Genomic DNA, 12,300 nt, shown 5'->3' with positions numbered 1-12,300 from the left:
TTAAATTAAAATTAAACAATAAAATTACTTGTGGAGGTTAGTGGTAAGAGGAGGCTAAACTGCCATAGAGTTTGTGCATTTATTTTTCTAATGAGACTGATTTAGGGAGTAATGTTGTTACTTATTGATATTTGAATTTTGGAAAATAGACTTTAATTCAATTTATGCAATTACTTTAAACCAAAGGTACAATTGAATATTAAATTGAAGCTAAATATCTTAAAAGCTAAGAGGAGGATTAAGGAGAAAGATTAAGTCACAAATTCCACCGGATGCTAAATCGAGAATTCTTTTATAGACAAATGAAATTGACACTGCAGATTTTTCATCAAGCAGGAAATTCAAAGTGAAACATAATTGCTCTGAAGCAACGGTGACTTAGCAATTTTAAGCTTCATGAACTCCATTTCGTACCTTAGAGCAGAAATAAATGTCAATTTCACAGATTTGAGCACAAAACGGGCAGTGTTTGGAGATTTGCTTGGTTAGTAATTAGAGGGTGACTTATGACTAATCAGGAGCGACTCAAGCAAAAGTTCACGTTGACGGTTCTTGTACGCGGTGTGGTCACTCTTGTGAATCGTTTCTGCATGTGCAATAGGACGGTAATACGTCTGGGAATTTGCAGTTCCATGGAAACTGAGCTTTGTGCAATAAGACGGTCACATTTTCTTCTTGCCTCTGCTAGAGGGAAATCCTAAAGCTTCTTTCAAGGGGAGTTTCAGTCTATGCCGAATTCTACCTCCTACTCTTGGGATCTTAAATTTTGCTATTATTTGGTCTAGGCATCTCTATGGAGAATAACAATGTTGGCGTAACTGTGAAACATCTAGTCCCTTAAATGGCTAAAAGTGATTGAGAGTGTCCAAAAAAATACCGTCGGACTGCCCGAAAGCCTATTTTAGTCCTTGATTTTTCATTAGCTTTTTGCTATTGCTCGTGTTTCTTTCTGGTGGGAGAATTATGTGTAGTTAATATGTTCTTTGTTGAAAGGTTTTGTTTACTTCCTTAGCTATCAAACAACAACCCGACGTAGTTGAATTGATGGCAATGATCTTGATGCCTCAAAAAGGAAGATGTGTGTCGAGTGTTTATTTTAAGTCTATTAACTTAATAGCATTAGAATTTTATTATTTTTGGACTTGAGTTTTCTTTTCTGTTGGGTAAATTTTTTAAACTTATGTAATATTTTCCTATCAATGAAATTTCTTATCCCTACTTAATAGATGAAGGGATGGAAGTATGTAATAAATTAAAATTTAAAAATATTTTAATAAATTAAAAAAATATAAAAAATAATATATAATTTTATTTATTTTTATTAAATTTAATTTGTGTCAAAATAATATCTCATAATATTACATTATTAACAAATAATAATAATTTTTAAAAGCTTTTAAAAATTATAAATGTGATAAGCAATATATAATTATTAATAAATAATTTTTTAATGTTAAAAAATAAAAGTATTATGTTATAAATTAATTTGTGTTAAAATATTTCATAATATAATTTGACATTAGATTTTTTAATCACAGCTATCATGTAATATATAAAATATTATTTTAACATAAATTAAATAACAAATTTGAAGTTAAAAGTCTGTAAAAATATCTTATTTTTAACAATTTTTCTAATAAATATTTAAATATATGGGGGTCAATTTATTATTAACAACATTTGCAAGGAGTGATTTTTAATTGATGCCTAGTTAAAATAACTGAAGTTATTTGAGCGATTAACGCAAGCTAGCAGAGAAGTAGATTCAATGGCGAGTATCCATAAAGGCGTCCCTAGTAGATCCTAGTCGATCTCTCACTTGCTTTCTCCAAATAGAGGAACAGTGAGACACGCAAACTCCATAGCTCCATAGCTTCATAGATTGCATTAAGAGAGAAACAAGTAGAAATGCCAAGGAGATCAGGGGCTTGCTTGAGATGTTGTTTGGTCATATTTGCAGTGGTTTCAGCTTTGGCCGTTTGCGGCCCTGCTCTTTATTGGAGATTTAAGAAAACTATTCGACTCTCTGGTTCCAAAATTTCTTGTCCTCCTTGCATCTGTGATTGCCCTCCTCCTTTGTCCCTTCTCAAGATTGCTCCTGGTATCGCTATATTTCTTTATCATTTTTTTTTTTGCATTTTTTTTAAAAAGTTTGATTGATTATCTGTTCTGAGTTCAATTGAGGGTTACCCTTTTCATCAATATGAGTTTTTGATCTATTGCTTTCCTAAGTTTGGATCTTGATCTCTCTTTTTGCTTTGTTAATGGAATAGTTATATGTTCATTAGAGGGAATTTTAGGTGTACCCAGTTCATTAATTTCAGTTTTTTTTTTTATTCTTCTGTAAAATTTTTGAATTTGTTCTGAGCTCTATATGTCCCAAATAATTGTTTGTGTAACTGGTTTTAGATTTTTGTTTCTATTTTTCTGTGTAACTACGTTGTGGGTAGAAAACAAATGTTCTCGAATGTTGCAAATTTGATGAACCTGCTTTGAGGTGGATGGAATCAGCAAGATCTGGCCTTATGTATTCTAGATATGATCCAAGTATAAATTACGGTCTTTGTTACTTGCTGTGTTTGAAATATTACCATAAATTTCCATTTTTACATGTATCATTTACACATTGGCTTCAGTACATGAAGCCATATATGAATATAATTTGATGAATCCAATCAACTATGCCATTAGTTTCCTAGTCATTGAAAGATATACCATTCATCTTTTATAGTACTTATATTTTGTTTGTGACAAAAATGTGAATAATCATGTTCTGGGTTTAGTCCATTGTTTGACCATAGCAGCATAGCTGATTGTTACTAAAATACTTGAAGAAACAGGCCTGATCATTAGAAATATTTCAATATCCTCTTTTATTGAAGTGATCGTTGTCTCTTGTTAATTATATACATCAAGAATTTCTACATTTACTCTTTCTTTTAATAGTTCTTGATGCGAAATTGTGTAATCTAGATCTCTTTAGAAATTTTGTTGCATCCTATTATTTGTTCAATTTCTTCTTAATCTTATTTAGTTTATTGTCAATTAAACTTAAATTAAAAGAAAAAATGAATAGAAGTTATTATGAGTCGAAACCAATAGTGCTGCAGTATATAATTATTCTGAATTTTGCTTGAGAATGGATTGGAACTCGAGAGGTTATCATCATTTTTTCTAATAACTTTTATAAGAAATATGTCCTTTAGGATATTACTTAGCTGAAGAGAAGATGGAAGGCAAAGAACGTAGGCCTGGGATAGGAAATAATCTCTAAATACCTTATTTGAAAATCAATGTATACATGGAATAGCACTTGATATCCTTTTCTCATATCTTTCTTCTTATTTTGCTTTAATTGAGTTTTTTCTAGTTTTTTGCTGCTTATGATGATAGGAGATGTAAATATAGATGAGGGCATGGAGAAATAGTCCACATTTTTGTTTATATTTGAAGTTGATGATGAATAGTTTGATCACTCTGCCAATTGAATTTGGCCTAGAATAAAGGCCAAGAGAAAATAATTGCTTTGATTTTTAATTTTAGAAGTTGGCTTCATGGTTCTCTTTTCTTTCTTTTGAATATTTTACCATGCCTGGCGTTGTGTTTAAGCAGTATGCAACTTCATACCAGGATAGAAAATCTCCAATTCAATTAAAAATTTCTTGCAAACTAGGAGTTGTATGTTTTGATTGACTTGTTAATATTATTTATTAAATTATGCTTTCTCAAGAGTTTGAGAAAATCAAAAGGTTATATACTGACCTTATGTTTTTTTTTAATGCTTGCAGGGTTGGCCAATCTTTCAGTCACAGGTTAGACCTCATTCTATTAATCCATTTTAGTGCATAACCTTTTTCTCTTCTAAGAATATAGCAGCTTTGTTGTATCACAAGTCACAACTCAGGGATATGGTAAAGTTAGAAAACAGATATGTCATTGGGTTTTATGATCTCCTATGCATGCATTTTGTAACGTGTATAATCTGGAATTTCCACCATCCAACTGGAAGTTTGTGTATGGTATTTTTTTTTTCCTTCAGTTGGCATAGTAAAACGTAAGATACTTGTAGTAATTACTGGGTTTTTTGGGTTTCCTGTGCATGCATTTGGAACTTGTATGATCTGGTATTTCCACCATCCATCTGGCAATTGTGATTATAGTGTTTTTTTTTCTGAATGTGGTTAGTGGAAAGTGGAGTACCTTTCATAATTGTTGGGTTCTCTATTTGCAAATTGAATCTTACTTTAAAATAAAATAATTTGATTAAGCTCACTTCAATGAGCTTGTTAACTCACTGCTGTAGGACTCCAATGTTATGGCTTTTAAGTGAACTAGACTTGGGCCCTAGCAACACCTCTGGCAATTTGATCAATGGAAAAGGCCTCAATAACTTTTTGTTAAATGTCCTTTTTAATTTTTATTTGAGTTTGATTCAGTTGTTTTATCATTTAACTTCAGTCATGACGTGGTTTAATTTGCAATGTTATTCCAATTTAATGTCAATCAACAACCTTTTTTAAAAAACAAAAAATCCTATTCCCACGCGTTTTTGCATGTTTTTCGGGAGCCCGGTGTACGAACTCATCTAGAGGGTCTAACTTAGGATGTTTTGGCAAACAATTCTTGGCCACCTAAGAGCTTCCAACTGTGCTGTTCTCTGATCCTTCTTCCTCATTGCTGTGCTTTCTGGTTTACTGCTAACTTTTCCAATTACGACTAGTGAAATCATGATCTGATTGGTATGATAATTAACATGAGGTGGTATTACAGATTGTGGAAGCGATGACCCTGATCTCAAAACAGAGATGGAGAAGCAATTCGTCGACCTTCTAACAGAGGAGTTGAAATTGCAAGAGGCTGTAACTGAAGAACATGCTCACCACATGAACATCAGTTTTGCAGAAGCAAAGCGGGTGGCTTCCCAATACCAAAGAGAAGCAGAAAAATGTAATGCAGCCACCGAAACGTGTGAAGAAGCTAGGGAGCAAGCTGAGGCATCGCTGATCCAGGAGAGGAAAGTTACTTCCTTGTGGGAGCAACGTGCTCGCCAACTCGGTTGGGAAGGAGAGTAGAATAATTGTTATACTAAGAAGTGCATATATCTCTCTTTCAGTTGAAGCAGGCAGTTACACCAAAGTATTTATGTAGGAAGGAAAGCAGATTGTTTGTGTTTTCTTGCTAAAGGCAAAATACTCTCTCAAATTGGTTGTGTTGTGAAGGCAAGTAAATGATACATGTATTCATAATTTTGTTTTATATTTTAACCCTTAACTTTAGTCTAAGCAGTCTGATGACACCCTGACTTCTAGAAATGTTTCTTCAAATTTCAACTTCTAGAAATAGACTTAACTTGTGATTTTAAGATTTTTTGTTGTTTTTATTTTTGAATTTGTCAAATTTTGACAGCCAGAAACGTGCCTTGTAAATAAATTCTTAATATACTTAACTCAAAATTTTTGGGAGCTCAGTAACACAACTTTAAAACATAAAGGATTAATAGGGAAAAAAACAGAGAATTTAGGTGTTAATTGGAAAAAAAAAAGAACTAAAGCTTTTCTTTTGGAAAAAAAATTATCAAGAAATTTTAATTTTAGCAATTAGCTGTTTTAAATTTTCAATCTTTTATTCAAATTTATGCTGATAATTTAAATATTAAAATTTCTCTTTTCCTTAACTTTTATACAGGGTGTGATGCTTTTGCATAATAATTTAAGAACCTACATGGAATAATTAATAGAGGGAAAAAGGAAGGTGATAATATAAATTTTTAGAAAATTTAAAAAATAATTATTGTGTTTATTAGAGAAAAAAAGTAAAATTAAAAAATATTTAATATTCTCAAAATAATAAATACTCATCATATTCTATAATTTTTTACACTTTTATTTTGTTTACATATATTAAAAAATATATTTTTTTATTAATTTTTAAAAATACTCATTTTAAAAATATTAAATTTTATTAAATATTAGAAGATATTTTGAAAAATTTTTTAAATATAAAATAAAATTATAATAATATTTTAGTGTAAAAAAATTTATAATAATTTTAAAATAATTAAAAAAAAGAAAAATTAAATAAAAATGGTGGATCAAAAAGTAATTTAAGATAAAATAATTTTAAAAAGTGACGAATAGTTACTTTTACATATATGAAAAAAGAAATTTAATTTGAAAATTAATTTAGATATAAAATAAAAAAATCAGAAATTAAAAAATGCAATCAATGTCCAATGAAATTGATTTATAACTGCACAGATATCTATTATGCTTTTTGTTTTGTACTTTAATTGTCAAAGAAATTTGTTCTTTTGGAAATTCATTTTTGTTGTTTTATGTCCTAAAAGAGGAAAATAAATTATTAGTAATATTTTTCTTCATTTCATCAATTATTCCTAGAAATTAAAAAAAATAATGGCAAAATTGCCACGTGGCTCACATTTTCAGAAATGGATTTTTGGCAAAAAAAAAAAAAAAAAACAACATTAAAAACAAAAGGTCAACTATGTCAGTGTCACTGTCATCCACATGTCAAAAACAAATGGGTCAGTTTTAGACTTTAAGAATTAAGAGGTGGGACCCAAAAATGCCACCTCCACCGCCTCACTTCCTCCTTGTCAAACAGGAAAGAAGGGGTCAAACTCCCCCGCCCCCCCTACCCCACTCAAAAAACATAAGGGATGATATTTTCACATCTAAATTATATTTTAATTTTTAAATTTTAATATAATTAATATTTTAATTTTTATATTTTTAAAATTAAATATTTAAATATTTATATTTTCAATACATTTAAAATTAATTTTTTCATTCATTGCCTACAGTTATATAAATTAAAATGTCATTTATAATTAAGATTGTATTTTTTATTAAACACTTTAATTTTTTAATTAAAGTCTGATATTTGTTTGAACTAAAAATATAAGATTTAAATGTTTGTTTTTGAAAATATAGAGATTAAAATGTTAATTATGTTAAATTTTAGGTTTTAAAGTGTAATTTAACCATATTTTAATTTCATTTCGCCAACAAACGCGGTTTCATAGACTTGTCAAAGTTCATGCATTCATACAGCTGTGATCGGTCTCTTTAGCTTCCCTGCATTACTATAATGCAAGTAAAGCAACCATTTTTATATTCTTTTTTAGATCTCAGACCATTAAAAGATACCAACTTTGATTGGATCTATCATCTATCCAAAACTTTACCTAGCCGACCATCCTCAGGCTAACCCAGATCCATAAACTGTCACCCAAAGCAGTTTCTCTTTCTTTTGGGATCTGAAATCTTCAGTCTTTAATCCCTGTCCCTCTGTCTTATGGAAATTTCAGTGAAATGATGATGTTTCTTGGAGCTTAAGTGGATATAATGTTACAACCTTGGTGATTCTATATTTGGAAAGATAAATCAAAATATTTGGATTTTTTGGTTTCTATAAATGGAAAATTCAATGGGCAGAAGAGTAGAGAAAAGGGGTTTTGAGCAGAGTGTTGAAGATGATGCTGATGATTTGCCTGATCCAAAGAAGGCAAAAATGCCGGCTCTAGCAAGGTTTCTTCCTTTTTATACTCTTGTTATTACTCTTTCTTGATGGATGTTCCTTATTTGATTCCTTTTATTAATATTTTTTTGATGTTTTAAGATAATTTGGCATCAGTTTTGTTTCTTGGCTTGAAAGATTAATTGGGATGTGATGAACTTTGTTAACTAGAACTAGAATACAATCTGGTTTTGAACTTGGAGCTTTGTTGGATCTGTTCCTTTGTTTTGAAATCTTTGAGACTTGTCTTCTAATTTATGCTATTCATGCCATGCTGATGCCTTACTATATCACAGTCTTAGTTCAGAATTGCAAGTCCTGTGGGTTGATTGAGTTGGAAGAGTTATCCCTTGTTTATAGAATTGGGTATTAACTTTGTTGGCCTTGTCTGTGAATTGATTCAAAGTTCAAGCTTCTTAACCTTCAAGTTATATTCATTTAATCCTTTGGAATCATGTTTCAGACAGCCTTAAAACTTGTATCTAATTTGACTGTGATTTTGAAGTCAATGTTATTTCTCAGTTTTTTTACCTGTTCTCCACTTTGTGCAAGTTCTGTGGAAATTTGTGAGTTCATTACAATGATATGTTGAGTTAATCCATATGCAGTGTTATTGTGGAAGCTTTGAAGGTGGATAGTTTGCAAAGACTTTGCTCATCTTTGGAGCCCCTATTTCGCAGAATTGTGAGTCATGAATTCTTTGTTTTATTATTTTGTTGTTGAAATAATTCTGGTGCAATTGAATTATCAATGACATATAAAAAAAATTGAAAAAAAAAAGGTAAAGTTTGGGAAAAAAAATATCTATGATATAAAAACATTCCTGCTCTTCTACTACTACTTGACTGATAAGAGTAAGGATTTGACAGAAAGGATTAACAGGGGAAATGAAAGAAAAAGAATAGAAGTATCGGAAAAGCTTAGGGTCTGTATTAAGAATTCTCAGTCTAATACAACCAAACAGAAAGTAACCAGGAGAACAGGCTCTCCCTAAACAGAAATTCTGCTTCAATTCTAAAACGATCAGAAAAGAAAAACTCGTGTCCACTATTCCTTGTCTTATTCTATTTATAGCAGTGGCACATGCCAAACATTCCCAGCTCAGGCTGTACACACGTCACATGATTCTCTATAACTAACTCTGTCCCACATTCTCTGAATTCTTCCTTGATTTTCTAGAATACACCACCCATGTGCTTTTGGCTCTTCCTTTAGGCTCCTTTGCCACCCTATGGTATGGCTGAAGTTTCCTATAAGATCTTATTTTATAGTTGTAATGAAATTAGTTGGGAGAAAGAGATGTGCAGATAATATTGGTTGCAATTTGATTTAATGCAACGTTAAATAAAAGCCTTGGTGACATTTGAGTGTTTTCTTGTCGTCCAATATTCTTGTAGTTGTTGGTTCAAATTATCAAAGCATTATTATTACTTTATCTTCTTGTTTCTTGTTGAATTCACATAGGTCGTGGAAAGGAGCAATGTGTCCCTTATATGAGTTATAGGCACTCTTCCCCCTTGAGCCTTTTGGGGTGAGTTAGGTTTGACCCAAACTTAATATGGTATCAGAGCTTCCCATCTGATGTTAGGTCTCCCATAAATGTATCACGCACCAGTAAAATTTTGGACGTGAGGGGTGTGTTGAATCTCATATCGGTTGTGGAAAGGAGCAATTTGCCCTTTATATGAGTCATAGGCTCCCCTTGAACTAGCTTTTGGGTGTATTGAATCCCACATCGATTGTAGAAAGGAGCAATGTGCCCCTTATATGAGTCATAGGCTCCCCTTGAACTAGTTTTTGGGGCGAGTTAGACCTGATCCAAATTTAACATTTATGATTTAAGTTCTGGAAGTTTCTTCTTTTGTTGAATCATGAATGCGGAATCTTAATGCACAGGTTAGTGAAGAAGTGGAGCGTGCTCTGACGAGAATGGGTCATGCTAAATTGGCAGCAAGGTAAGCTCCTAAATTAATTTTAGATGCTAAAAATTGATATTGCTCTTTCACCATATTTGTACGAAGTAATTGTATAATTCTAGTAAGAGGACTCACTGGTCTGACACTAAAATTTAGCTTGTTAGTGAAGCAAGTGATTGGACTAGGGAACTTATCGATATTCCACAGTAAATAGAAATTACCTGAAATATTTATATCACAAATTGCATTTCTACTCGTGGCAGGTCACCACCAAAAATAAAAGGGCCAGAAGGAAGAAATCTACAGCTTCATTTCAGAACAAGGATGCCACCCCATCTGTTCACCAGTGGGAAGGTTGAGGGGGAACAAGGAGCAGCTATCCATGTTGTCCTGTTAGATGCTAGCACAGGCAGCATTGTGCAAATGGGACCTGAATCAGCAGCCAAACTGAATGTGGTGGTTCTTGAAGGCGACTTCAATGAGGAGGCTGATGAAGATTGGACTGCAGAACACTTTGAAGGCCATGAAGTGAAAGAGCGTGAAGGGAAAAGGCCTCTACTGACTGGGGATCTACAGGTGACTCTCAAGGAAGGGATAGGAACTCTTGGAGATCTTACTTTCACTGATAATTCTAGCTGGATAAGGAGCAGAAAGTTCAGGCTTGGTGTTAAGGTTGCTTCTGGATATTGTGAAGGCATTCGTGTTCGTGAGGCTAAAACAGAGGCATTTGCTGTTAAAGATCACCGGGGAGAATGTATGTTTTTCACATGTTCTTGTTTATGATTGATAGAAGCAAAACTTTTCCCTGTTCACTTCTACGCTACTTGCATAGGAGGAACAAGTAAATGCATGAAACTTGCACACAATAATAGTATGGAACCTAAAATGGTAACACGTTAGCTTTTATGGGGGCTTATTTTTCTGCATATGCTGCAAAGCTTGATCAAGTTGTTCTAATAAATTTTGCTCATGTAATTTGCAGTATACAAGAAGCACTATCCACCTGCTTTAAATGATGAAGTTTGGAGACTGGACAGAATAGCAAAGGACGGAGCACTGCACAAAAAACTGGTAAAGGCTCAAATTGTAACAGTTGAAGATTTTCTTCGACTTCTCGTGCGGGATCCACAGAAATTGAGAAATGTAAGTATTTATTACTCGAGCTTTCCTATTTTCCATAGAATGCAACTAGGAAATTCTATTCCCTCCTTCCATTGTTGATTTATTTCATTTTACTTTTTCCACTTTGATCTTCACAACGCAGATACTTGGAAGTGGAATGTCCAATAGGATGTGGGAGAATACTGTGGAGCACGCTAAGACCTGTGTTTTGGGGGGGAAGCTTTACGTTTACTTCACGGATGTGACTCATAGCACCGGTGTTGTTTTCAACCATATTTATGAACTCAGAGGCCTTATTACCGATGGGCAGTTCCTTCCTCTCGAATCGCTTAACCACAACCAAAAGGTGAGTACTCTACATTCTGAAATCCCTGCCATATTAAACAACATTTAGCATATGAAAAATGTAGTCTGCTGCATAATTTCTCGAATGGAAGTTCCAAAGTCGACAAAGCTGGTGTTCAGATATCTAAAAATTAGAAATTTAAGGTATAAATAAAGCAAAATTTACAACCATAACAAGGGATGGACTTGTTTTGTATAATGTAGTGAAGAGCAATGGTGCAATTATCGCTTTATAGAGTTTGATTAACAGACCATCTGTCTCCTTTATAACTGAATGGTTAGTTAGCTAACTTGTCACAAAAGAGACCTATAAATCAGACAGAGCTGTGGCAGTTTAGTTGAGATGTTCCTTAGCTTAGCCTGTTGAATTGGAACTCGCCTTCAGCGGGACAAGATTTACAACTTAGAAAGTGAAAGAATTGCATCTTTTGTTTATGAGTAAATTGGTTCATTCATGTTAATTTTTGTCCACAGGTATCAGTGGATTCTCTGGTAAAGCGAGCTTATGAAAATTGGCATCAAGTCATAGAATATGATGGCAAAGTCCTGAACTCCCTAACTGGTACTAGGAACAACGAAAAGAGAGTCTCAGTTGCACCCGTAATTGACAACTACAACACGAATCAGTATATTACTTCTAACCACAACAGGCAGCAGCAATACATCTCCTCCGAACAATGTTCGCAAAGCCAAGCTGTAAATAACCCAACGTCAGTTCCTCAGTTGATTGAATTTCCATTCGTGAGGTCTGATCATAATGCAATCACAACGCTAAGCAATCCACAGGCAGCACTAGCTGGTGGTGTAATGGATCACATGTCAATTGGAACTCCAGCTGGGGGTGCTTATTTTACAGGAGACTGGTCTCAGCCGAGGCATTCACACGGATCGGAAGACTTTTTCGCTGAAGAAATCCGGCTCAGGAGTTCAGAGATGTTAGAGAGTGATGACATGCAGAGACTTCTGAAAACGTTAAGTATGGGAGTTGGTGTCGGAATGGGAAATGGTTTTGGTCATCCTGATGAGGCTTGTTACTCTTATAGCATTCAAGCGTACGAGCCTCCGATGGATCAAGCATTCGCGCAAGAACGCAGCAGGGGCTCAGGGAAGGCCGTCGTGGGATGGCTGAAGCTGAAGGCGGCTCTGCGGTGGGGGATATTTGTAAGGAGGAAAGCTGCAGAGAGAAGAGCTCAGCTAGTTGAGCTTGATTGAGTTTTTAATATATCAATCCAATTTTAACTTCACTCAAGATTGTACCTGTTTAAGTGCATCTGAATTCTTAATGCTTCTTTGAATTACACTATATATTCCAGGTGTTTTTTCTTTGCATACTTTCTGATAGGCCAAACAACACAATTGAGAACAAATAAAGAAACTA

General features: G+C 33.4%; 2 protein-coding genes across 4 annotated transcripts; both read left to right on the top strand.

Annotated features, from left to right (window-relative positions):
• The first annotated feature begins 1,734 nt into the window (after positions 1 to 1,734).
• Positions 1,735 to 5,279, top strand: LOC110616451. The gene is made up of 3 exons (XM_021758795.2): positions 1,735 to 2,101; positions 3,789 to 3,812; positions 4,771 to 5,279. The coding sequence occupies exons 1-3, from the start codon at positions 1,909 to 1,911 to the stop codon at positions 5,070 to 5,072; spliced, it is 519 nt and encodes a 172-aa protein (XP_021614487.1). The 5' UTR covers positions 1,735 to 1,908; the 3' UTR covers positions 5,073 to 5,279.
• Positions 5,280 to 7,141: 1,862 nt separating this feature from the next.
• Positions 7,142 to 12,251, top strand: LOC110617457 (calmodulin-binding protein 60 E). 3 transcript variants are annotated; one of them, XM_021760229.2, is made up of 7 exons: positions 7,142 to 7,550; positions 8,148 to 8,223; positions 9,436 to 9,494; positions 9,719 to 10,209; positions 10,438 to 10,598; positions 10,720 to 10,923; positions 11,397 to 12,251. In XM_021760229.2, the coding sequence occupies exons 1-7, from the start codon at positions 7,438 to 7,440 to the stop codon at positions 12,132 to 12,134; spliced, it is 1,842 nt and encodes a 613-aa protein (XP_021615921.1). In that variant the 5' UTR covers positions 7,142 to 7,437; the 3' UTR covers positions 12,135 to 12,251. The 3 variants fall into 3 exon arrangements, with proteins under 3 accessions (XP_021615921.1, XP_043813371.1, XP_043813372.1); XM_043957437.1 differs by lacking the exon at positions 8,148 to 8,223 and having other exon boundaries at positions 7,427 to 7,550; XM_043957436.1 differs by lacking the exons at positions 8,148 to 8,223; positions 9,436 to 9,494 and having other exon boundaries at positions 7,144 to 7,550.
• The last annotated feature ends 49 nt before the right edge of the window (positions 12,252 to 12,300 follow it).

Source organism: Manihot esculenta, chromosome 6 (genome assembly GCF_001659605.2).
Source record: "Manihot esculenta cultivar AM560-2 chromosome 6, M.esculenta_v8, whole genome shotgun sequence".
Lineage (NCBI taxonomy): Eukaryota > Viridiplantae > Streptophyta > Magnoliopsida > Malpighiales > Euphorbiaceae > Manihot > Manihot esculenta.
This window is presented reverse-complemented; position numbering and strand designations above follow the sequence as displayed.

Excerpts from the sequence above, each read along its gene's own strand:
- LOC110617457 (XM_021760229.2), top strand. The coding sequence starts at position 7,438 with ATGGAAAATTCAATGGGCAGAAGAGTAGAGAAAAGGGGTTTTGAGCAG. Across the intron at positions 10,599-10,719 it reads ATCCACAGAAATTGAGAAAT|ATACTTGGAAGTGGAATGTC; the intron begins GTAAGTATTTAT and ends TTCACAACGCAG. Across the intron at positions 10,924-11,396 it reads CGCTTAACCACAACCAAAAG|GTATCAGTGGATTCTCTGGT; the intron begins GTGAGTACTCTA and ends TTTTGTCCACAG.
- LOC110616451 (XM_021758795.2), top strand. The coding sequence starts at position 1,909 with ATGCCAAGGAGATCAGGGGCTTGCTTGAGATGTTGTTTGGTCATATTT. Across the intron at positions 2,102-3,788 it reads CCTTCTCAAGATTGCTCCTG|GGTTGGCCAATCTTTCAGTC; the intron begins GTATCGCTATAT and ends TAATGCTTGCAG. Across the intron at positions 3,813-4,770 it reads GGCCAATCTTTCAGTCACAG|ATTGTGGAAGCGATGACCCT; the intron begins GTTAGACCTCAT and ends GTGGTATTACAG.